The 25,436-nt window shown below is 46.5% G+C and overlaps 2 protein-coding genes across 2 annotated transcripts; both read right to left on the bottom strand.

Moving 5' to 3' along the window:
- Window positions 1–1,806: 1,806 nt before the first annotated feature.
- On the bottom strand, window positions 1,807–10,722 carry LOC139301191 (folylpolyglutamate synthase, mitochondrial-like). Its single transcript, XM_070924513.1, has 15 exons — window positions 10,701–10,722; window positions 8,157–8,279; window positions 8,011–8,064; window positions 7,840–7,904; window positions 6,745–6,859; window positions 6,193–6,270; window positions 6,041–6,102; window positions 5,757–5,859; window positions 5,007–5,084; window positions 4,776–4,923; window positions 4,488–4,571; window positions 4,068–4,218; window positions 3,879–3,954; window positions 3,336–3,402; window positions 1,807–2,691 (listed from the first exon to the last, which is right to left on the bottom strand). Exons 1-15 carry the CDS (start codon window positions 10,701–10,703, stop codon window positions 2,309–2,311), a joined length of 1,590 nt encoding a protein of 529 aa, XP_070780614.1. The 5' UTR covers window positions 10,704–10,722; the 3' UTR covers window positions 1,807–2,308.
- A 1,060-nt stretch (window positions 10,723–11,782) lies between these two features.
- LOC139301084 (folylpolyglutamate synthase, mitochondrial-like) lies at window positions 11,783–25,091 on the bottom strand. Its single transcript, XM_070924367.1, has 15 exons — window positions 24,945–25,091; window positions 23,387–23,515; window positions 23,186–23,239; window positions 22,865–22,929; window positions 22,022–22,136; window positions 20,668–20,745; window positions 20,516–20,577; window positions 15,813–15,915; window positions 15,300–15,377; window positions 15,069–15,216; window positions 14,676–14,759; window positions 14,266–14,416; window positions 13,808–13,883; window positions 13,516–13,582; window positions 11,783–13,202 (listed from the first exon to the last, which is right to left on the bottom strand). Exons 1-15 carry the CDS (start codon window positions 25,089–25,091, stop codon window positions 12,823–12,825), a joined length of 1,737 nt encoding a protein of 578 aa, XP_070780468.1. The 3' UTR covers window positions 11,783–12,822.
- Window positions 25,092–25,436: the final 345 nt, after the last annotated feature.

Genomic DNA, 25,436 nt, shown 5'->3' on the forward strand with positions numbered 1-25,436 from the left:
ATAAGGACTCTCCAGCAATTTAGCCTTATACATATTACCAAATATAATTTAAATAGATACTAGCACTTCATTTGATGGCAATTCTAATATTATAAAATGGAGTTGACAAAGGCAATCAGTATGTATTTAGGATAAGGCTAATTGTTTGTGTGAAGCTCATAGACGATGGAATGATATATACCTCTACCTTGCTTCAACCTGAGACTCAGCTCTTGGAGCCAAAGTAGCAAAAGCTATAAGAAGAGGGATACATTACAGCTAAACAGCAGACATATTTGACCCCCCCCCCGGGGGCAAAGTGGACCTCAGCATTCAAGCTCATCATGGAAAAGTTATGAGCTCGAACGCCGATGCCAGCATGACAGGTTTAGGTATCATGTATCAAGTCTAAGATGGTCAAGTGGTAGCCTATTGCTAGTTGTGGCCTCTCCAAAAGTGACAAAATACTTATTCCATGAACCAAACCTAGTTCTTTTATCCCTTTTGTCTTCTGACTACTGCCTCAGAAAACGCGATGACATGTTTGTTTGTTTCTATATTACTTCATACAAGCGTCAGGGACCTTGAAGTCACACTGTGGCGCGGCCACCAAACCTCACGAGGGATGAGGAAGAAGCAGGTCGACAGTCAGGAATAAGTGCAACGAAAAAAAAGTGTCATTTATTAACAAAAACATTGCTAAACCACCTAAATGGAACCTAGCACCTGCCCAAGTGCGCTAAACAGAGAGCAAGCATCAAAGTCAACCAAAATCGTCAGTGGAACATTAATGCAAGATCCCTCAAGTACACGCACATAACAACGAGCGGACGAAATGTAACAGAAGGTCACTTGCTGCAGAACCTTTTTTTCCCCAAGTCTCATCAGTAAGAGGACATAATGAGCCAAACTCGCTGTCACTCACTGATCTACCCCCAACATCCCCAGGCATAACAAAAAAAACCCCCAAAACAACCCATTTCAACAGACCATGAAACAACAATAAAACAAGCTTGTGTTATCCATATAGTCTGTCTCAATTCGGGGGGGGGGGGCATTCCTTCGAAGGCTGCATTTGAAGGCCCAACAGGCGTCACAGCGGCGCGACAAGGCTGTCCCATTCCGAAGGCTCCTTCAAATGCTCCCTTCTTTTCCTGAATCTGGAGGATCCAACGGTTGGACCCCTTCGCAGCCCAGCCTATCCCATGATTCATTGCGCGCCGGTGACCACTGGAGAGAAGCCGTCTCGGAACACACCGGCGGAGGAGAGTGATTACACATATACATGTAAGTGTTGGGGTTTCATCTCACGCCAGTAGCTAACGATACAAACCAAGGAGCCTTAAACTAAAACAAAACATATATTAATATTAAAATAATAAGAACTGGCGCTCGGCTGCCGGTGTTTCGGTTTGACGGAAACAGCAAGAAGAACACGTAGCTGTCCTCGTGAATGCCTCTTTGCTTAGTTGTAGTAGTCTTATTTGAGGAAACGTGTCACGTACTAACGCTCAGTTCGCATTTTGTCACGGAATCTTGTCGAAAACCGGAAGAGAGGACGCTGCTTTCAACAGCTGTCGTAACTGCGGCAAACAAGAGGCGCATTCGGCTGAAAGTGGGACATCATCTGGGGTGGTCTCCAGAGTGCTTTTTTGGGGGACGCGTCTCCCCACTGTCCCACCCTGTCCCGGTCGATTGCTCCAGCTGCTTTCATAAAGGCTCTGTGTCTTGCCAGCCCTGCAAACCCACACGGGATACTGCCTCCAGGTCTTCCGGGGACTTTGGTAGGTGGATGGCCTCGTGGCGAATGGCCACCACCTCCTCAGCGACTCTGCGGACGATGCGGTGGACAGTAGAACGAGAAGTTCCAAACACTTCTGGAGACCACCCTCTATGATGCCCCACTTGCCAGCCAGAACAGAAACACTGGGGTCTCAATTGTGGCACCCCATCCAGGTCTCCGTTCCTGGTTGAGAAGGTCCAGCGGCACGGCCAGGGCCTCCCTGCTCAGCCGAAAAATCAGGCCGTGTGAGCACTAGCTAATGTTGGCTAAAAGTACGAAGGCGTGTCCTTCGAAGGATGCGGTCCCCGAATTGAGACACGGCTAAAGTGTAGTCAGCGTAGTTTATTCTATGTTGAAATTGAATTCCAAACGCATTTGAGGCCACAGGGTGAATCGATGTGGCTGATGACCTCCGTTAGCTTCACTGGATGGATCACCATGACAGTAGGACAGTACAGTTTCAATATCTTTCACCATTATACATAAATACACACCAACCCATGATTTTAAACTATTAAGATAAATTTGTTAATTTCAACTTCATATTTACACAGAGGAAGCCGGGTCGAGGTGTTTGAGTGCTCCGCCCACCAGGTGGAGGCTTCCGGTGACGAGGATGTGGATCTCGGCCGCGTCGCAGAGCAGAGGAGCTTTGGCCATGACGCTGGGTTTAACCGGTAAGACCGCCTTGCTCTGCTCTGGCTCTGCCAGCACCGAATCCCTGCCCTGGGTGATCCACTGGAGGGCGCTGAGGATGCAGGGGAACACCAGGGTGTCCGCTTTCGTTTCGGGGACCAGGGGCAGGCTGTCACTTATGGGTAGCTGCGCACCTTTGTCGTCCCCCAGGCTGTTGTGGAGACGCCAGCTCTGCTCGTTGTCCAAGCAGCAAGTCATCATGGTCTCCACCGAGACGTTGAAGTTCTGCAGGTCTGAGAGATGTGGGAATGACAGGATAATGGATTACGTTAATAGTTGCTCTGGGGGGTGGGGGTGTACAGGACGCTAGCTATCGTTAGCTATCGTTAGCCGGTCACTCAGCAGGACACCTGTCCAGTTCTCCAATGGTTTCTCAAACTGCAAACTCAATTTCTCTCCTATGGCCGTTATTTCTTCTAATCCTGGTCCATTCCTGGTCTCTTGGACACCTAACAGGCTCATAAGTACAAAGCTGACGTCCGTCATGTGCGTATGAATATACACTTTCAACCTCTGCGGTGTCAAAACCAGCGTTGGGATCCATACTTCTAAAATAATAAACTGGCGCCAACTTGGTAGCTCTCCCTTTCGTGGCGTCACATCTAATTCGTCTTTTCTGATGCGGGAGTAAAAGTCTCTATCAGCAGTCATGAAAAGTACACGCGATTTGTAGTTTATAAGCTAAAAGCCGGAGTTGGCATGTCGTCCCTGTGTGGCTCCGGTTTCCTCCGACAGTCCAAAGACGTGCAGGTTAGGTAAACTGGCGACTCGGGCGTAGCGACTGGATGCATGGGCTCAAAACCACTCTAAACCCCTTTAGGTGGGAGTTCAGTGTTAGCTGCCCACACCCGAAAGGCAACAGGCTCGATGACCTCACCTGCATTGCAAGCAGCGCTGGCTTCGGTGATGTTTGGGCAGAACACGGCTATGTCAAACTGACATGGCTGGAAAAAAAAAAACACAAGAAAAAAAACAAAAAAAACAGACATAAATATCTGACATTTATTAGTCAGCTGAACAGTGTCGCTGCCTAATCAGCCCTTCTGTTGGGATCTATCGGCAGGTTCATGGCATTCTGTGGAGAGCCAACTTAGGGCTGACGAAGTTCTTCTCTGAAGAGTGAAGAATAAGACACATGTATCAGGCAACTTACCTCTAACTGCAGCTAAGTGTAAGAATAACTCTGAAGATCAGATCGCAAGTGATCACGAGATTAATCCCGTCTGCTCTGAGCAGGAAGAGCCAATCAGAGACTGCCTTACATCTGCTCCATTCTTTAAATAGCCATTTAAATCATTTTTATTTGTGTGAAATCTTTAATATCTGCAGTAGCAATTAACTGTTAACTTCATCAATTGTGCTTAACAGCTGTGAAGGCAACGACCTTGTTCTCTGCATAGCTGAAAGCAGTTGTACTCACCACCAGCAGTTTGAGCATGGCTGCGGCGTCTCGCTCTCCTGTGACATTGAACAGCAAAACTCTGGCCACAGGTCCACTACAACACAAACACGTCGAGGTTTTACATCAGCGTTACATGGGGCTGCTTGACGGAGGCAGGCACCACAGCCCCGCACCGGGTGCCGGGTCATTAGGGAGGGGCGTTTTCACCTTGCGTTCCTTTCGTGCTGGGCTGCGGTCTCGCTGAACCAGCGCACGCAGGCCTGCATGCTGCGCATGGTGTGAGCTCCGTCCAAGAAGTAGGAGACCGGTCCGTGTTTCAGGGTCTGATTCCGTCCGGGCCACTCTGTGTCCGCCAGCCCTGAGAGCAAACACACACAACCCTGAGCGGATGTCGTCGCATTTAGCCCGTGGACCGCATCATGGATCGTGGGGCAGAACAGAAAACAGGACATCTCTACATAATCAAGATGTGCTTGTTCTTGGCTGCACGTCCATGTCCACAGGGATGTTACCTGGGAGCCGAACAAACACTTAACTTGTTTGCTTTCACTCACTGACTGTCACTGCTCAGAATGAATGAAAGGAAATGATCTTTGTCCTAAATTTTGCGTTCTCACCGGGACTCACCTTTCACCATGATGGGGCTGGGCTTGAAGGAGGTCACCTGAGGCACGCTCGCGTTCTCAACGCTGGTGGAGGGAAAGCTTTTATCTGTAGAGAGACGACAGGTTGCTTGTGAAAACTGAGCATGAAAGCGGCTGGGGCGTTTATTCAGACAGGAGATCTGAAAAGATGTGCTGTCCCAAAGAAAGAAAGCTTCTCTCTTATGAAGCCAACCTCCTTCATTTAGGGATTTATGATGTTCTTCTTGCCATTAATACACAGTTCAAATGTTAGCAGGGGTCAGCGTCCGACCTGGTAGGCATCTTTTCTGGAGCCAAGTGTGACTCAGCTGGAGGGCCAGGGAGGCATTGGAGTGCTGGTGCTGTCCTGCCAGGCCCAGGCGCAAAGGTCCACAGTCTGTCTGGTAGTCCTCCAGCTCTGGACACACCCACAGGGGACACTACAACGGCAGGTTGGACTGCGTTACGTCAAACGGAGTGGCCGGAGGGGTTAAAACATGTCACCGAGCGACCTCTCACTTACTCGTATCTCCTTGGCCCTGTCCCTGAGCACAGCCAGCGCCTCTTCTGGCTGTTTGACGGTGAAGGCGGGAACCCCCGGCTGAAAACACACGCACACGATCAACAGCCGGTGAGACGACAGAGCAGCGGAGATGCAGAAAAATATTCAACAATGAGTAGTTCCATTTCATCCTTCCTGACCGGTGTGAAATACCTGGTAATGCGTCGCGCGCATGCGCAGGAGGTCGAGACCTGATACCAACAAAGTCACGTGTGACGCAAGCAACCTGATAAAGGGGCCTGGCACCCAGCAGTCGTCTCCTTTTCTTTGTCTCGCCTTAACGCGCAGGTCGTGTATGTTGTTAGCGTTAGCTAACATCAGTGCTTTATTGCCTGTGCCAGTAGCCTCGTAACCTATCGGTTGGAGATACGTTCCGTCCTTCAGAGGCTGCGTAGCCAGCCCGTCGGGTGTTTTGTTGAAACTCCAACTACAAAGCGTTGACCGGCCAGTCTCGCTGAGGTGTTAAAAGTTTATTCTTGACCTTGAAAATAGCAGTTTGACCAAAGAACACATGACTCAAAAGTCCACTTACAAGCTTTTTAACCCCAAAAGCCAAAATTGAACATCTCCATCTCCACGATAATGGAGCAAACTCCATCTGGCGATGAACACTGAGATGAAGTTGAGGCCACCAAAGAGCTCGTAAGTGGCCCTTGAGTACCTTTTTTTCCTGACTTATTACTTGCAATATTGAGTCCCATGCCACATTACCTTGAAGATGCCTCCTTTATGCCAGGCGATCTTTTCGATGGTGTCTCCGAGAATCTGGGTGTGGTCTATACCCAGAGAGGCGACACCACACACCCACGGCCTCCTGTTGACGTGGAGTCTCAGTGGTTAAAAAAATAAATAAAAAAGAAGACCCCCTTTGCCCTCTAGTGTCTGATCTGGAGCTGGAACTTGAGACATTTAAGGACAAATCAATGTCAAGTCTGAGAAAAGTCTCACTGTTTCCAGCCTGAAAGAGGCGGCAGCTTTATAATAAAGAGCCTCACCTTATAATGTTGGTGCAATCGTACGCTCCACCAATCCCAACTTCGATTACAGCTAAATCCACCTGCACAAAGAACAGAGTGGTTTAGCTTTGAAGCGAGTTCGTGCCAAAAAGGTGGGTCTGTTAGCTTACGTATAGTTAGCACTAGCATACCTTCTCCTGAAGAAACACATGGAAGGCCAAGATGGTGAGGAAGCGGAAGTACGCCGGCATCGTGCCTCCGTGGGCATCCTGAAGAGGTCAAAGAGAAGGGGAAAAGACCGGACTGCTGAAACGTGGTGTAGTCTATGGGTTCGCTTTCAGCCCATTCATCTCAGTTCCCCTCAGCCCTACAGAGGTTATTGGGGGGGGGGGGGGGGGGGGGTCTTTCAGCTCATCGTTTTGTATTTACCGCCCACAACTTTACTCTCATCAACCTTCGGCCATCAATGTATCCAGGAGGGTTAAAAAAAAAAAAAAAAAGGAGTCAAACTGCACACTGAATGCTGGTAATGTGACCAAAGTGCACATGGGGGGGGGGGGGGGTTCTCATTTTCTATTGGACTCAATGACAACCCGTGACACTGATAGTACAGGCTGAAGCTCTGCATTGAGGTGAAATGCTTGGAACGCCAACCGTTACTTTTAGTACAATTAAAAAAAAAAAAAAAAGGTTCAGCCATTGAATCGCATCGCTGAGTGAAACCCCCTCCTCACGTGACCTACCTTTGTTTCATCCAGCCGCCCATAAACCTGCCAGAAGTACTTCGTGAAGAGCTCTTTTCCAATGGGCTGCCCGTTGATTCGAATCCTCTCCCTGACTTGGACCAAATGAGGGGAACTGCAACCCAAGAAGGGAACGTTCAAAACGTGACGAGTCACGAGTTCAGCTGATATTATAGTATATATATATATATAGATATAGATAGTATTTACAAGTCATTCTAGGACAGCTATGCCCCGGGATTGGCTTTATTTTAATGGCGACCAAATCCCACAGTATTATTACAATGATATGAATGATGATTAAAGGCAAATATTTATATATAATATTCCGCCATAGCTTCCAGCACTGTTTTGCATACTGATATGCGTTTATACATATGCATACAGGTAGGAACATCTTTTCCGTAACGGGTCTGACATACTGTGTCATGGACCGAGCCGGTAGACCAGAGAGACACACATCTTCTTAATATTCCTGACAATATTTCTGACACGGAAGGGGTCAACGTAACCGAACGAAACTCAAGCGAACTGGCCTGACAAACTGAGACGTACCGGTGGGGGGGGGGGGCAGACTGAGACAGAGCCATTGAAACAAACTACAACAACCACAAAACATGTCGGTAAAGTGCCGCCGAATATTAACGAAGGCAACATAATGAAGCAAATATATCAAATGTCACAGTTGTCAAAGAAACACTGCCCCTCCCCATGTAGACCCACACACACACACACACACCGAAAGTCAACTTAATGTGTGCACTCCAAGAGACAACTGTGCTGTCAAACACTTTGTGTTTTGAATGGTACGCCATCTTAAGCCAAGGTGTTCCCCATCGGAGTTTGAATTGACCAATTCTCCAGGGCGTCCTGGAGAATGAGTTCGGGCCGCACGCCACGATGCTCCGACGCTCCGACGCTCCTTTTTCCGCATGTTGTCACCCTCCCCGTCTCTCTTCCTGTGTCTTCCTGTCAAAAGAAATCTTGACAAGTCCTAACGCGCGGCGCCTATTTTCCTACTCGATCAGTTATGTTGTTAAAAACCTGCAATACTGCTTTGGCCGCTATGGTTTCTACAAAACGCCGCAGTTTTACCTGTAAAATCCCGTGCGGAAGCCATAACCTCTCAAGATCTGCTCTGTGAACGCACACGTGGACCCCTGGAAGACAAACACAGACCGTCAGAGGCCACCCTCCTATATCTGTCACAACAGTTTGTCCCCTTTCGGTGAATGAACCAGGTGGCGAGATGTCCAGTCAGCTCACCTTGCCCTTTGTTCCCGTCACATGAATGATATTGAGATGGTCCAGTTCCTCCACCTTTGACACGCAAACACACACACACACAAACACACTAAATGAGAAAACCTGACGCGCCCTGCAGGCTATGCGAGCTGGTATCACCGACTCACTGTGAGGCCGGCTCGATCCAGCAAAGCTCTCATGGCCCGGAGCTGCAGGTCGGAGGTCCGCTCTCGTTGCACCTGCTCCATAGCGCTGGCACTCTGTAGTGCGTACAGAGTGTTGATGGCATCCTGCGGCAAAAGCGGAGAGGTTTAGATGACTTCTCTGACTTTTTGTCCTTTATGGTTAGTGAATCGGATAACTTTTTCATTTTAGGCGATTGTAACGTTCACATTTGCTGTCCATCTAACCCACTTGGTCTGGATTCCCAGTTAGTCATGGGTCCTACTCTTGACTCTTATTTTAACTTTTGGCATTCTGGCCCGCAGTGCCCAGATAAATTATGTCAGTTTATCTGATCATTGGCCCAGAGTCCTAAACCCAGTCCGTCGGGAAACTATTCCAGGTCTATCACCTCTTAAGCTGCCTCACGCCTTCCCCTCTGCTCTCATTAAAGCTCTCCCTTGCTGGTCTGGGCACAGAAGAACCCGTCACAATATCCACTTGCACTTGCATTGTACCAACATTCTGAACCCGATTGCCCCTTACAAAGTTAGAAGAGCAAACACCAAAGCTCAGCCCTGGTTAAACTCCACAACACGTTGCGGTTAGGTCACCGCCGACCAATCTCAAAGCTTTCTTTTTTATCCAAAATTCTTAGAAAAATAGTAGTTTTCTCTCAACTCATCTCCTTCCTGGACAAATTCTGTTAGAATTGATAATGTGTCCCCTTTCTTCTGCTCCCATCTCCTGTGGAGTACCAGAAGGCGCCATATTAGGCCCTATTTTATTTTCCCTATATATTTTTCCCTTGGGGTCTATCTTCAGAAATCTCTTACCTTTGTTATGCCGATGACACACAGCTGTACCTCCTGCTGAAACCCTGTGAACCATGCAGTGTTAACACCCTGGAGGATGTAAAATCTCACCTCGACTAGCGCAATTCTCTTTATGTTGGGGTCAGTCAGTCCTCACTGGTAGAGAGAGACCATAATCTCCCCTGTACTGGCCTCTCCTCACTGGTTAACCAGTGGAGTACCGAATTGATTTGAAGATTCTTTTATTCGTTTTTAAAGCACTGCGTGGACTGGCATCCGGTTACATCTCTGAACTGCGCATCCCTTGTTCCACCTCCCGACCTGTGACACATCACTTCACGTAAAACACAAGTCAGCCGATGGAAGTAACCATTCAAGCGCCTTTTTTTCATTTCACACGTTCAGTGAGAGCAACACGTTAAGGAGAGCCAGGGTCTCAGGACCGGCTTGTCTGACAGGAGCTTGTACCGAAGTCCAGCTCTTATCCATCAGTTGATGACCAAGGTACGTTTTAACCGTTTGTCTTTTTCGATGCATTTGCTCTATCAATTATATTTGCGCTGTACTCTTCAAAATAAAAGGTTCTACCTCTTCTTTGCCTTTAGACAGTACGGTGTCAACACAAAAAAAAAAATTAAAAAATATATATATGTTGCGAAACAGACAGGGCTACGTTACGACTATGATTTGAGAGACCATTCTTGTATTGGTGGCCATGATTCAATTTCATTTATATGGTGCCAAGTCGTAACAAGTTATCTCAGTTATCTTTTCATATAAGGCAGGTCTAGACAAGACTCTTTATAACACTACTTACAGAGAGCCAACAGTTCCCAGTTCCCAGGGAGAGGGAGAGAGAGAGAGAGGGTATACAGTGGTAGGTTCTTTTCAGGAGTGTTACATGTGCAGAGACATCACCCGAGATCGGGTTCGACACGGGAACACTGAACTTGAACACACCACGTACTACAACTGAGCTGCCGCCCTCTTCGGGGGCAGGGACCCGCAGACAGTCCGGTGACTATTAAAGGACAGACTTCACATCCTGAGGGAAAAAAAAAAAAAAAAAAAAACTTACTGGAGTGCTTTCATTTTTGGAACAGGCGTGATGCGTTGCGGTCGTGAACTGGCAGCACAGTGAAACGCCACAGCATGACTTCATGATCCAGGCACCAACAGAACATTTGATATGGGGTTTTTTTTTTATTTTATCATTCAATTGTAATCAATTATTAAAGGCTAAAGGACATCATAAATTAATATTACCACTACTCTATATCTCTATGTGGAACTTGCATTGTGCTACTTGTATGTATGTAAGCGGTCAAATGCATCGTAAAAACAAACGGTTAATACGTACCTCGGTCGACAAAGCCAACAATCCGAAGAGGCACTGGGCATTTGGAGTGGGCCTTTTCCCACTCCTTTCTGACATGAAAACAGTAGATTAAGCCACGCGGAAAATGATCATCAGTCGCAGCCCTACCCAAGTTACTTCTTCAATACCTGCAAGATATTACGCAAGCCCCACACGTGAACCCAACGACACAACAACGCAGCCGGCCTGGTCCTTTAAGCAAATCAGACAACATGCACATCACCCGAAGAGACAAAACACTACAACGGGAGCCATGGTGATTTTACTCAGAAGATGGTCTCATTCAATTCCTGCAAAAATTAAATTAAATTAAATTAAATTAAAAAAAGAGAAAGAAAAAGGTCCTCACAGCTTACCATTTCTGCCAAGCCTCCGAAGTCTCTATCCATGGCGAGATCACCTGCTGTAAAGTCTGACGACGTTGCTTCGCCTTTTATGGCAGGTGAGCTCTCAACCACCTCCCCATCACAGACGCACCTCTCTGACCCCACCCAGCTGCAACTCTGGTATGGGACCCAAGGTAGGTTTTAACAGTGTAACAGTTGGGTTTTTTTCGGCTCCCCTGGATGCATTTGACACAGGCGGAAACCAGAAACGGGTCGTGTTTTTACGGTTTTTGAATTTTGGACAAAAAACAAAACGAAAACATAAAACACTTAATTCAGCTCGATTTCTTGTTTTCTGTTCTTTGATTGAATAATAATGTTTTCCGGATCAAATGAACTTGACTTGAAAGTTGTGACTTTCATTTTCTCAGCTGCACATGGAGAGGCAGCACAGTAAAACGCTGCTGCATTACTTTTTAATCCATGCACCAACACAACGTCTGACCCTAAAGTTTATTCCCAGGGGGGTTTTGGCGGGCCGGTCTGAATCTAAAGTCCATTCCCAGTCCGCTCCCGGGTTGTAAGGGAATTTACACACACATCGCGCGTGTTCGAACACCTTCACTGCACATGTAGGTTATGTTTCCATTATGTTTGATCATGCTGAAACTTGTAACCTTAGCGGGAAGTATAACGAACGAACGCCAAGAGGCCACAGCACCACCGATGTGGGGGGGACCGAGTCGCGGTAGAACAGGAACGACCGGTTTCTCGTCTGGGTGCATATTTCAAACTAACCTTGTGTCGTGTGTGCAAACGCTCAGAGCATGATTGCCCCCGTCCCCAGAGAACTAAGAAATGCCTACACAGAAGAGTTGCGATCTTCAGTGTTCACTCGTGTGGATCTGTATTGGGGGCACGAGTGCTGCTTGTCAGAGTCCCACCACCACTGATGAGGATGATGATGCTGGGGCTGTGCTGATGTGGGTGGGGTGGGGTTCTGGGAGTCACTCTGATGGGTAATAAAATAAAACATTCTTTTAGGTTTCAGGGCCAAAAAGACATTCAAAAACAATGGTGGGACACAATTTCCTTCTTGATTTTTTTTTTTTTATTGACTCAATTAGGATTTGAACAGGTTTCATCTTCACTACTTACAAGTGACCAAATTCCATTTAAGTGCATTTTGTGTCGCGATGGGTCCATGTGAACATTAAAATTAAAGTGTAGCCAGCGTAGTTTAGTCTACATTGAGATTGAATTTCAAACTCATTTGAGGCCACAGGGTGAGTAGATGTGGCTGACGACCTCCGTCACCATGACAACAATCAGACCCCCCCCCCCCCCCCATGATGTGTGCATTTCATACAGTTTCAATATCTTTCACCATCATACATAAATACATACAATAACTATGTATTACAGTCAGATAATGCTAATTTAAATCAAGGGCCATTTAAATATTCGTATAATTCCAGTGTAAAACAAGATTACGCTGAATTTGATTGGCAGTCACATCTACAACAAGGAGATGTAGAAACCGTGCTGAATGACTTTCAGTCAGGTGTTCCGAATGGACAAGTAAAAACCAGAGAGCTCATAACTCCATGTAGTCCACGTGGCACTTTTTGGTGCCCATTAATCCTCAGTGTTTGTATAAATGCAATACCATAATCGTCACACCGCACTGGTTCATCCAGGCGGAGTCAAGTGTATCAGCGTAGCAGACTCGGCTCACACTGCGGTGTGCACGAACGTAGCCACTGTGGTTCATGTAAACATGTATTTGGCTTCAAGTTAAGACTAAAAAAAAAAAAAAGAAAAGACGTGAGCTCCACACGTTGGTGTGCGGGCCGTCTGTAAGGCTCTGGGGTGAGGCTTTGGGCTGTCGCGAGGCCCCAGGGGGGAGGGCTTGCCTTGGCGCAAACTAGCGGTCTCCTAGCATCAGCTCTGTAGGGAATCTACCAAGGCAGCCACAATATCTGGGGTGCAGCTAATCCCTCACAGGTAAACGCATTAAAAAGTATTTGTCCCAAAAGCTAGCGTCAACCTAGCATCGACTTCGTCTACACTGACGGTAAATGTGTGTGGAAGCAGAGCACCCACCCATTACCTCTAAATCCGCTAATTTCAACTTCACATTGTCCGTGTGCTAGGAGGAAGCCGGGTCGAGGTGTTTGAGTGCTCCGCCCACCAGGTGGAGGCTTCCGGTGACGAGGACGTGGATCTCGGCCGCGTCGCAGAGCGGCGCCGCTTTGGCCATGACGCTGGGTTTAACCGGTAAGACCGCCTTGGCTCGGCCTGCCAGCACTGAATCCCTGCCCTGGGTGATCCACTGGAGGGCGCTGAGGATGCAGGGGAACACCAGGGTGTCCGCTTTCGTTTCGGGGACCAGGGGCGGGCTGCCACCTATGAGCAGCTGCGCGCCGTCGTCGTCGTGGCGCCCCAGGTTGTTGTGGAGACGCCAGCTCCGCTCGTTGTCCAGGCAGCGAGTCAACATGTTCTCCACCGAGACGTTGAAGTTCTGATGGTCTGGAGAGGTGACGGGAATGACGGGATACAGTTATCACAAATAGAAGTGGGACCAACCGAAACAGTGAGGGGTGAAAACACGAGTGCAAATTTAAAATTTATATCGCCCCGCCTTAATGCATACTTCCCCAAAATGTTGCACTATTCCTTTAAATGAAGGTGGGAATCTCAAAACTATAGAACGCGTTGGAACATCAGCAGTCATGAAAAGTACGCGCGATTTGTAGTTTATAAGCTAAAAGCTGGAGTTGGCATGTCGTCCCTGTGTGTCGAAAGACGTGCAGGTTAGGTAAACTGGCGACTCTGACCTCACCTGCATTGCAAGAAGCGCTGGCTTCGGTGATGTTTGGGCAGAACACGGCTATGTCAAACTGACATGGCTGAAACGAAACACAAAAGAAGAAACAAACATAAACAAATCGAATACAGAAAACTGGCTGAACTGGCAAAAAAAAAAAGTTATAGTTTCCATGTTTGATCTACAAGAACATTTATATATACACACACACACACACACACACTATAATAGCCGCAACAACATTGTGCTCAACAGCTGTGAAGACAATGACCTTATCCTCCGTGTTGCTGGAAGTGGCTGTACTCACCACCAGAAGTTTGAGCATGGCTGCCGAGTCTCTCTCCCCCGTGGCGTTGAACAGCAAAACCCGGGCCACGGGTCCACTGCAACACAAAACACGGCCAGGTTTTAACGTCAGGGTCGCGGAGCTCTTTGAGCAGACCACTGAAACGTGCAACAGACGTCAGTCCAGCCGGCCGCTCGTCTGTCTTGCCCCGCTGGACCCATTTCTAGCGACGTCACGGCTCATTCATTTCATCGTTTATTCAGCGGGGACAACTCACGGCACGCGCGTTGTACCAGTTATCGCTAGAAGCTAATTTTCATCTGTAGTCCCGGGGCGGAGGCCACTACTGGCTCAGTCCTATGAGCGCCTCCTGTAATGGCAGCGCGTCAAGTGAAGTCTACTGAACTCACAAACGTAGTTACATGGGGGTACAACAGCCCCGCACCGGGTGCCGGGTCATTAGGGAGGGGCGTTTTCACCTTGCGTTCCTTTCGTGCTGGGCTGCGGTCTCGCTGAACCAGCGCACGCAGGCCTGCATGCTGCGCATGGTGTGAGCTCCGTCCAAGAAGTAGGAGACCGGTCCGTGTTTCAGGGTCTGATTCCGTCCGGGCCACTCTGTGTCCGCCAGCCCTGAGAGCAAACACACACAACCCTGAGCGGATGTCGTCGCATTTAGCCCGTGGACCGCATCATGGATCGTGGGGCAGAACAGAAAACAGGACATTTCTACATAATCAAGATGTGCTTGTTCTTGGCTGCACGTCCATGTCCAGAGGGATGTTACTTGGGAGCCAAACAAACACTCAACTTGTTTGCTTTCACTCACTGACTGTCACTGCTCAGAATGAATGAAAGGAAATGATCTTTGTCCTAAATTTTGCGTTCTCACCTTTCACCATGATGGGGCTGGGCTTGAAGGAGGTCACCTGAGGCACGCTCGCGTTCTCAACGCTGGTGGAGGGAAAGCTTTTATCTGTAGAGAGACGACAGGTTGCTTGTGAAAACTGAGACCCTCTCACGACACTGCTGTCCGTTAAAAGGAACGCGCCCCCCCCCCCTCCCATTCAGACATAGGTGCTATGGCTTTACAGAAAGAGCCACAATCCTTGCACCATATTTCGGGTTATAGGCTGTGCTTAGCCAAATTAGCACTGCGTCATGTATAGACTTTACGGGGGGTGGGGGGGTAGCCAAACCAAATAGAGAGAAAGCTTCTCCCTTATGAAGCCAATCTCATCTCATGAATACACAGCTTAAATGTTAGCAGGCGTCAGCGTCCGACCTGGTAGGCATCTTTTCTGGAGCCAAGTGTGACTCAGCTGGAGGGCCAGGGAGGCATTGGAGTGCTGGTGCTGTCCTGCCAGGCCCAGGCGCAAAGGTCCACAGTCTGTCTGGTAGTCCTCCAGCTCTGGACACACCCGCAGGGGACACTACAACGGCAGGTTGGACTGCGTTACGTCAAACGGAGCGGCCGGAGGGGTTAAAACACATCACCGAGCGACCTCTCACTTACTCGTATCTCCTTGGCCCTGTCCCTGAGCACAGCCAGCGCCTCTTCTGGCTGTTTGACGGTGAAGGCGGGAACCCCCGGCTGAAAACACACGCACACGATCAACAGCCGGTGAGACGACAGAGCAGAAGCAGAAAAACACTGAACACTAATTTAACTATTTAAAAAAAAAAAAGTCTGAATCCAAGTACAAATTACTTCCAACTGACTGTTAAAAGTTTATTCTTGACCCCCCCACCCCATAACTCAAGGGCCACTTGCTAGCTTTTTCCCAGCGCTTTCAAACACATCTCACGGTCTTCATCAGCAGATGGAGTCTGCTTCATTTTCATGGAGATCAATGGCTCCACCAAGATCAACTCAAAAAAAATTTTTTTTAAAGATGATGAAGTTGAAAGCACCAAAAAAAAGAAGAAGCTCGGCCCTTGAGTCCATTTTTTTTTCTTTTCGGACTCATTACGTGCAATATTGAATCCAATCACAATGGCACAATACTGATGTGTACAGCCAGCACACCTTGAAGATGCCTCCTTTTTGCCAGGCGATCTTTTCGATGGTGTCTCCGAGAATCTGGGTGTGGTCTATGCCCAGAGAGGAGATGCCACACACCCACGGCCTCCTGTTGGTGCGGAGCCACAGAGAAGAAACAACACTGATTAAAAAAAAAAAACTGGATTACAACACAAAGAGAGCCAGAAACGCAGCTTTGTGCGTTGGCATCTTGCGAAGCAACAGTACGCTTCAATGTGTCAACTGGGAATGTCCTCAGCATTTGTCATGTCAGTCAGTGGTGACTGGAGCTTTGGACGGTGGCCAAAAGGGAATATTTTCATGAGCAAATGACTTAAGGCGACACCTCACATCAGAACTAACACGCAACGTCAACGTTCAAAACTTCAGGTTACATGCGTAACCCCTGGTTCTCAGAGTAGCATGAGTGAGCCAATCAGGAGTGGCTTCTGAGGAAGACGCCGGGGAGGTGCATCCCATGGTTGAAACGAATCCAGACCAGGAGGCAGAGTCGCAGTCCTACACGCTTCTCTGCGCTTCCATTAGAGCAGTTACCCACCCAACACCCCATAATGACTGTGTCTGCCCCCCGACCACTTAAATTAATTCAACCAAAGTTAAACAGGAGAGGAGTCATTAATAAAAACTTAATAAAAATTAAGACCACTACTGCTATAGGCCAAAACAATAGGAAAATTAAGTGCGGACTGTTAAATATCAGATCTCTGTCATCTAAAGCTGTATTAGTAAACGAGCTAATATCAGAGAATCATATTGATCTACTGTGTCTGACAGAAACCTGGCTGTGTCATGAAGAGTATGTCAGCCTGAATGAATCCACTCCGCCCAGTCACACTAATACTCACATCCCTCGAGGCACCGGCCGAGGAGGTGGAGTTGCAGCCATCTTTGACTCAAGCCTGTTGATGAACTCTAGACCTAAACTGGATTATAACTCATTTGAAAGCCTCGTTATGAGTCTCTCACTCCCAACCTGGAAAACACTGAAGCCAGTCTTATTCGTTATAGTCTATCGCGCTCCAGGTCCGTACTCTGAATTCTTATCTGAATTCTCAGAGTTTTTATCAGGTTTAGTCCTTAAAACAGACAAAGTCATTATCGTAGGGGATTTTAATATTCATGTGGACGTTGATAAGGATAGCCTTGGTACTGCATTTACCTCTTTATTGGATTCGATTGGCTTCTGTCAGAGGGTACAGAAACCCACTCACTGTTTTAATCACACCCTCGACCTGGTTCTGACATATGGACTTGAAATTGAACATCTAACTGTCTTTCCACAGAATCCTTTGTTATCGGACCATTATTTAATAACTTTTGAATTCCTATTACTGGACTACACGCCATTAGGCAAAAAAGTCTACACCAGATATCTATCTGATAGTGCTGTAGCTAAATTTAAGGAAGTGATTCCATCGGCATTAAATTCAATGCCATGTCTCAATACAACTGAGGACTCCTATGCTAACCTTCGTCCCTCTCAAATAGACAATCTTGTTGACAGTGCTGCAGGCTCAATGCGATTGACACTTGACTCTATTGCCCCTCTTAAAAAGAAGATAATAAAACAAAGAAAGTCAGCTCCATGGTATAACACCCAAACCCGCAAATTAAAGCAAACAGTGCAGAAACTTGAAAGGAAATGGCGCTCCACCAAACTAAAGGAATCACGTTTAATTTGGCAAGATAGTCTTAGAACTTATAGGAAGGCCCTCTGTAAAGCCAGTGTAGCCTATTACTCAACATTAATAGAAGAGAACAAGAACAACCCCAGGTTTCTCTTCAGCACTGTAGCCAGGCTGACAGAGAGTCACAGCTCTATTGAGCCATGTATTCCTATAACCCTCAGCAGTAATGACTTCATGAGCTTCTTTAATGATAAAATTCTAACTATTAGAGACAGAATTGATCACCTTCTGTCTTCAGGTGGTACCTTACCTTCAAACACAGGAATCTCAGAAATAGCTGTAAAACCTGATGTATATTTAGATTGCTTTTCTCCCATTGACCTTCACCAAATTACTAAAACTATCTCTTCATCTAAGCCATCAACTTGTCTCTTAGACCCCATCCCAACCTGGCTGCTCAAAGAGGTTTTACCTTTAGTCAGCACTTCTTTACTAGACATGATCAATCTGTCTTTATTAACAGGCTACGTACCACAGTCCTTTAAAGTTGCTGTAATTAAACCTCTTCTTAAAAAGACCACACTTGATCCAGAGGTTTTAGCCAACTATAGACCTATATCTAACCTCCCCTTTCTCTCCAAGATCCTTGAGAAAGCAGTCGCCAACCAGCTGTGTGACTTTCTACATGACAATAGGTTGCTTGAGGACTTTCAGTCAGGTTTCAGAGCTCATCATAGCACAGAGACGGCACTGGTGAAAGTTACAAATGACCTTCTCACTGCATCAGACAAAGGACTTGTCTCTATACTTGTTTTGTTAGATCTTAGTGCTGCATTCGACACCATTGACCATCATATCCTATTACAGAGACTGGAACATTTAATTGGCATCAAAGGAACCGCACTAAGCTGGTTTAAGTCGTATTTATCAGATCGATCTCAGTTTGTACATGTTAACGATGAATCCTCCATGTACGCCAAAGTCAGTCATGGAGTTCCACAAGGTTCTGTGCTTGGACCAATACTATTCACCTTATATATGCTTCCTTTAGGGGATATTATTAGAAAACACTCCATACATTTTCATTGCTATGCAGATGATACCCAGCTATATTTATCGACCAGAAGAACCTCATCAGTTAGCCAACCTCCAAGCATGCCTTAAGGACATAAAGACCTGGATGACCTGTAATTATCTGATGTTGAACTCAGACAAGACAGAAGTTATTGTTCTTGGCCCTGAACACCTCAGAAATACAATATCTAAGGATATTGTTACCCTAGATGGCATTGCCCTGGCCTCCAGCGCCACCGTGAGGAATCTCGGAGTTGTCTTTGATCAGGACATGTCCTTTAACTCCCACGTAAAACAAACTTCACGGACTGCCTTTTTTCACCTCCGTAATATTGCAAAAATCAGGAAGATCCTGTCTCAAACAGATGCAGAAAAATTAGTCCATGCATTTGTCACGTCTAGGCTGGATTATTGCAATTCCTTATTATCAGGCTGTCCCAATAAGTCCCTGAGGACTCTCCAGCTGATCCAGAATGCTGCAGCACGTGTACTGACAGGAACCAGGAAAAGAGATCATATTTCTCCTGTATTAGCTTCTCTGCACTGGCTCCCTGTAAAATCTAGAATAGAGTTTAAAATCCTTCTCCTCACCTACAAAGCTCTTACTGGTCAGGCACCATCATATCTTAAAGAGCTCATAGTACCTTATTACCCCACTAGAGCACTCCGCTCCCAGAATGCAGGGCTGCTTGTGGTTCCTAGAGTCTCCAAAAACAGAACAGGAGCCAGAGCCTTCAGCTATCAAGCTCCTCTCCTGTGGAATCGGCTCCCAGTTTGGGTCCGGGAGGCAGACACACTCTCTACTTTTAAGAGTAGGCTTAAAACTTTGCTTTTTGATAACGCTTATAGTTAAGGGCTGGCTCAGGCCTGCCTGGACCAGCCCCCTAGTTATGCTGCTATAGGCCTACACTGCCGGGGGACTTCCCATGATGCACTGAGCTTTCCTCCTCTCCCTCTTCATCTTTGCACATTCATCACAGTCCAATGCATGTTACTAACTTTATTTCTTCCCCGGAGTTTCTTTGTGCTTTGTCGACTCGTAGGTCGCTGTGGATCGTGGTCCTGGTACGCCTGGGTGCTGCTGCTGCCATGGGCCTGCCTGACTCCCATCACTACAGTTATTATGTTTAGTCGTAGTTCTGTCACTATTAAAGCTCCTATTATTAATCTCAGCTAATATTACAGCTATTTCTACTGTTAGTGCTGCCATACATCTTTGCCTACCTATCTGTCTGTCTGTCTGTCTGTCTGTCTATCTGTGTCTCTATGTCTATCTCTCTGTCTCTGTCTGTCTGTCTCTCTCTCTCTCTCTCTCTCTCTCTCTCCCTAAAACCCAACCGGTCAAAGCAGATGACCGCCCACCTAGAGTCCGGTTCTGCTCGAGGTTTCTGCCTCTTAAAAGGAAGTTTTTCCTTGCCACTGTCGCCAAAGTGCTTGCTCATGGTGGGAACTGTTGGGTCTCTGTAATAACATTATAAAGAGTCGGTCTAGACCTGCTCTATTTTGTAAAGTGTCATGAGATGACTTTGTTGTGATTTGGCGCTATATAAATAAAATTGAATTGAATTGAATTGAATTGAATTGAATTGCTATGGATGAGAAACCTGTAAACTTCATGAAGGTGGAATTTATTGCAGGACTGTTGGATTGAGCTGCATTAGCTTTAGCTAGGTGGGGCAAATAAACTATAGGCATGTAACAACAGGCAGTTTTACCCTCAGCTGCCTGCAAGTGTCTGATATTGTTGGTTAAGCACAGCAGGCCTTCATTGGGTCAAGCTTCATTCTCCAATATGCATTAATACAATATTAATGCTCCTCTTTTATCTTTGCTCACTAGTGTCTGATCTGAAGTCTGTTCTAAACATAAGGAGAAATCAATAGCAAGTCTGAGTAAAGTCTGCGGTCAAGAACGTGAAAATAACAGAATTCTAGCTTACGGTTTCCAGCCTGAAAGAGGTGGCAGCTTTATAATAAAGAGCCTCACCTTATAATGTTGGTGCAGTCGTACGCTCCACCAATCCCAACTTCGATTACAGCTAAATCCACCTGCACAAAGAACAGAGTGGTTTCGATTTGAAGCGGGTTCGTGCCAAAAAGGCGGGTCTGTTAGCTTACGTATAGTTAGCACTAGCATACCTTCTCCTGCAGAAACACATGGAAGGCCAAGATGGTGAGGAAGCGGAAGTACGCCGGCATCGTGCCTCCGTGGGCATCCTGAAGAGGTCAAAGAGAAAGGGGAAACAAAAAAATGAAACATATAAAAAGATAGTCCTGGTGGCAACTGGTGCAGTGTGTGGGTTTTAAGTAGCACCACTGTGTCAAAATCATTCATACATCGCAGACATGACAACCTAGAACGACGTTGCGGTAGCAAGTTTAGTTGCTAACTAGTTTGTGAAATACATTGCAGGACGGTTAAATAAACAATGACCTCATTATTTTCCCACTTTCAATATAACTAACATAACCCTGTCCCCGACGGCCGCCATGCCGCATCCCTTTGCTACGTTAGCGAGGTAGCTAGCCAGCTGTAGTTCGTCAGTGCGGCCAGTAATGTTACGCACCAGAGCGTCTTCCCATTCGTTCTGCTGCTAGCTAACCGTGTGGCCATTTTCGTAGCTTGTCGGTTGAGTGGAAGCTAATGCGCGAGCATCTTAGCCCTTTTCTGCCTGAACATTATACCATTGGGAGGAGTAACGCTAACGTTGCACGTCACACCAAACTTGTTCAAGACTCGTAGTTTGGTACGCCCTTCAAACCAAACAATTCCAGTCATTGCATTTACAAAACTTAAAAGTCTTTAAAAAAAAAGGTATGTTTTTTTCCCCCCCAAGATGAAATGACTTGATCAGCAAAGGGAAAAAAACTAAAAGACTTGAAATAATGGTTCAGAACTAAGCCGTTAGCATGAATCTCACAGCTAGCTTGATAAGAGAATTTTAGTAGAGAGGGCATCAGATGTTTTGCCAGTGACTTCACTCATGACATAAAGTTTTTTTGATATACCGAAATATAAAAGATAAATTCATCATTAGTGAAGATGTTTAGAATAAAAACATGCAATGCAAACTAGGTTGGTTCCTACGCTAACACACAATAGGTGTAATGACTTGGTGTCATGTGAAAGGAGCATGGGATTAGCAAGATTGACCATCGATGTGTCCAGGGGGGTTAAAAAAGGAGTCAACCTGCACACTGAATGCTGGTAATGTGACCGAAGTGCAACTGTCACATGAGGGTCATGCGCATAGTGACATGAGGGTTCTCATTTTCTATTGGACTCAATGACAACCCGTGACACTGATAATGCAGGCTGAAGTCAGCCATTGAATCCTTTCACTGAGTGAAGTGAATGAGTAGCCGTGGTTAGTCTGGCGGTCCGGCGTCTTTCCAGCCGGTCTATTTACAATCGAAACAACATCAGTTACATTTAAAACTGAGCTGTGGCTGTGTTTTAAACTAAGCGTCTCCGCCTCGTAGCGTGACCTACCTTAGTTTCATCCAGCCGCCCATAAACCTGCCAGAAGTACTTCGTGAAGAGCTCTTTTCCAATGGGCTGCCCGTTGATTCGAATCCTCTCCCTGACTTGGACCAAATGAGGGGAACTGCAACCCAAGAAGGGAACGTTCAAAACGTGACGAGTCACGAGTTCAGCTGATATTATAGTATATATATATATAGATATAGATAGTATTTACAAGTCATTCTAGGAGAGCTATGCCTCGGGATTGGCTTTATTTTAATGGCGACCAAATCCCACAGTATTATTACAATGATATGAATGATGATTAAAGGCAAATATTTATATATACTATTCCGCCATAGCTTCCAGCACTGAGACAGAGCCATTGAAACAAACTACAACCACAAAACATGTCGGTAAAGTGCCGCCGAATATTAACTAAGGCAACATAATGAAGCAAATATATCAAATGTCACAGTTGTCAAAGAAACACTGCCCCTCCCCATGTAGACCCACCCCCACACACACACACCGAAAGTCAACTTAATGTGTGCACTCCAAGAGACAACTGTGCTGTCAAACATTTTGTGTTTTGAATGGTACGCCATCTTAAGCCAAGGTGTTCCCCATCGGAGTTTGAATTGACCAATTCTCCAGGGCGTCCTGGAGAATGAGTTCGGGCCGCATGCCACGAGGCTCCGACGCTCCTTTTTCCGCATGTTGTCACCCTCCCCGTCTCTCTTCCTGTCAAAAGAAATCTTGACAAGTCCTAACGCGCGGCGCCTATTTTCCTACTCGGTCAGTTATGTTGTTAAAAACCTGCAATACTGCTTTGGCCGCTATGGTTTCTACAAAACGCCGCAGTTTTACCTGTAAAATCCCGTGCGGAAGCCATAACCTCTCAAGATCTGCTCGGTGAACGCACACGTGGACCCCTGGAAGACAAACACAGACCGTTAGAGGACACCCTCCTATGGTTCGTCTCCTTCAAGCGAATGAACCGATGTTCGAAAACATGTTTGCGTGACCTTCTGCCAGAGCTTAGAGCTCAACACTGTGCGATCTAAAACGTAAACTAAAAGGGGTTATCCAGATCATCTATACTTCAAAACATGTGAAGACATCTGTATGTGACTTGCGTGGTCAAAGAATTTCTGACACACATGCAGCTTGTGTGTACAGTCAGCTCACCTTGCCCTTTGTTCCCGTCACATGAATGATATTTAGATGGTCCAGTTCCTCCACCTTTGAAACACAAACACCAGATAAGACTAAAAAGGAAATAATTACACAATCACGTTACACAACAATAACATTCTTTATCGCCTCTGAAGTTGTCACTGCCACAAAACACGCCCCTGTGGACTGTGTGAGCGGTTGTCACTGACTCACTGTGAGGCCGGCTCGCTCCAGGAAGGCTCTCATGGCCTGGAGCTGCAGCTGGGGGTGGCTCCGCTCTCGCCGTACCTGCTCCAGGGCGCCGGCGTTGGTCTGTAGTGTGTTCAGGGTGCAAATGGCATCCTGCGGCGGAAGCAGAGAGCCAAAGGTTTAGAACGACAGCGCGCAACAAACCAAGACCACCATAATCCATGCGGCACAGGACAGCAGCTTGAACTCCACACACACACACACACACACACACACACACACACAATTATTTTTAATTAACCATGCAGGCAACTTTTAACTATTACACTAGGACTATCAAAAAAAAAGAGGTAATTTAAAATGATCAATAATTATCGGTAGACATTTGAATGACAACATTTTCAGCTATAACCCCCCCGCCCCCCCAAAAAAAGTTGATCGACCGCTTCCAGCTTCGAAAATGTGAAAAATCTGATGGTTTTCTTAAATTTTCTAATACAGTGATTCCCAACCTTTTTTCTTATGGGACCCCATTTTACACCCACATACAATTACAAAGGGGGAGGAGAAGGGGGGGGGGGTCACCAACTTCTTTTGAAATATCTGTATATTTCATTTTATTCATTGCATAAAAAAAAAAAACTATAACAGCACAGAACCATTAACCTAAACAGTGAACTTAATACCTGCAGGAAGTTTGTATACAACTCTGAATAAACTATTTCCTGTGGATATTGAAGTGTATCAGACGATTCTTCTTCTTCTTCTTCTTCCCTTTTAATTTCACTACCATACATACGTTTTAATAGTCCAAGCAGCCTGGCTTCATAATATTCTTACACCCTCAAGATCAAGTAGGAAAAGCACAGGTATTTGCTAATGGCATTAGCGATGGCTCTGTTCTATTCAGCTGTGCTTTTTTTCCTGCTGTGACATGTTCAAATGTCCTCCGAGAAAGAAAAAAAAATGGAGTCAAATGGAAAAAATACAATTGTGGTGGACGTTGAGCCGTGTCATCTTCACTTGCGACAAAGATAAGCCAGTGTCTCTCTTGTAACCGGCCGTGTTCAGTGTGTTTCAGTGTTTCTGGCACTAACCGTGAGTTCCACTGAGTTAACAAAACACAACCACTCGAAGACAACAACAAAAAAAAGGTATACACATGACGTGAAACTGGCCCGAGTCAAACTCTCAAACACGGCATCAAAGGAGAAGGTTTAGACCACGTGTTAGCACGTTGGTTGCACTTTGACGTGGAGTCAGTATCAGATAACGGGCAACACTGTGTAACTTCTCGCGCAGCAACCAGCAGCTCATTCTCCAGATTGTGGCCACTCTGCTCCGTTGACAACGCCGGCTAAAGTTTGGGTAGTTTCGCGCCGGTCGTGTCAGCCATGTTTCCATCCATCTCAAAACTATGCGGTTACTGAGAGTTGCGCTCCAAAACTATGTGCAGTCACCAGGGAGTTTGTGCTGCAAACTTGTCAAACTAGCGCTGGTGACTGGCTGGCTAGCTAGCGAGCGAGCGAGCGAGCTAGCAGCCGCTGCAAAGGCGGGTAGAAGAGACTGTGACACAGCCTACCTGGTACTCCATGCCTGGTATTTGCGGTGCCGTCTTGGTGCTGTAGTATCTGACTGAGGGCCCCGCCAACCCGCACGCCCAGTCCAGCTTTCGGAGCCGCGCGGCAAACACGCAGCCCTGCTGCCACACGCGCGACATGCACACCATGATGGGCGTCGAGCTGTCACAGGAAGCTGCAGCCAAATATGGGCGGTTCCTTTCACAGACGTAATGACGTCGCGACGCGCGCACTCGTTTTTACCAAACAGCTTTTGATATACGTTATAAGTATTTGCTCACACTGATATCGAGGATTTAAATAAAAACAAAATCATAAAATTAGGATTTATCCACATTTACATTTATTTTTGGAATAAAAATGGACAAAATGACACATTTATGTCAAAATAAGTAGTGTCTCTACATTTTAATGTGCATTTTTACAGGCGGTGTTACTCCTCCGGGTCGCCAGGTGTCGCTTTTGGCTCATTCCCCCAATGTCCTATATGAAGT

Source organism: Enoplosus armatus, chromosome 18 (assembly GCF_043641665.1).
Source record: "Enoplosus armatus isolate fEnoArm2 chromosome 18, fEnoArm2.hap1, whole genome shotgun sequence".
In the NCBI taxonomy this organism is placed as follows: Eukaryota; Metazoa; Chordata; class Actinopteri; order Centrarchiformes; family Enoplosidae; genus Enoplosus; species Enoplosus armatus.

Bases quoted from the DNA above. Each gene is read 5' to 3' on its own strand.
- LOC139301191 (XM_070924513.1), bottom strand. The intron at 3,955-4,067 runs GTGAAAACGCCC...TTTGTGTTGTAG, and splicing joins CAGCACGAAAGGAACGCAAG to TGGACCTGTGGCCAGAGTTT. The intron at 3,403-3,878 runs GTGAGTACAACT...TTTTTTTTCCAG, and splicing joins CCATGCTCAAACTGCTGGTG to CCATGTCAGTTTGACATAGC.
- LOC139301084 (XM_070924367.1), bottom strand. From the start codon at position 25,091: ATGGTGTGCATGTCGCGCGTGTGGCAGCAGGGCTGCGTGTTTGCCGCG. The intron at 20,578-20,667 runs GTATGCTAGTGC...TTCTTTGTGCAG, and splicing joins ATGTGTTTCTGCAGGAGAAG to GTGGATTTAGCTGTAATCGA. The intron at 13,884-14,265 runs GTGAAAACGCCC...TTTGTGTTGCAG, and splicing joins CAGCACGAAAGGAACGCAAG to TGGACCCGTGGCCCGGGTTT.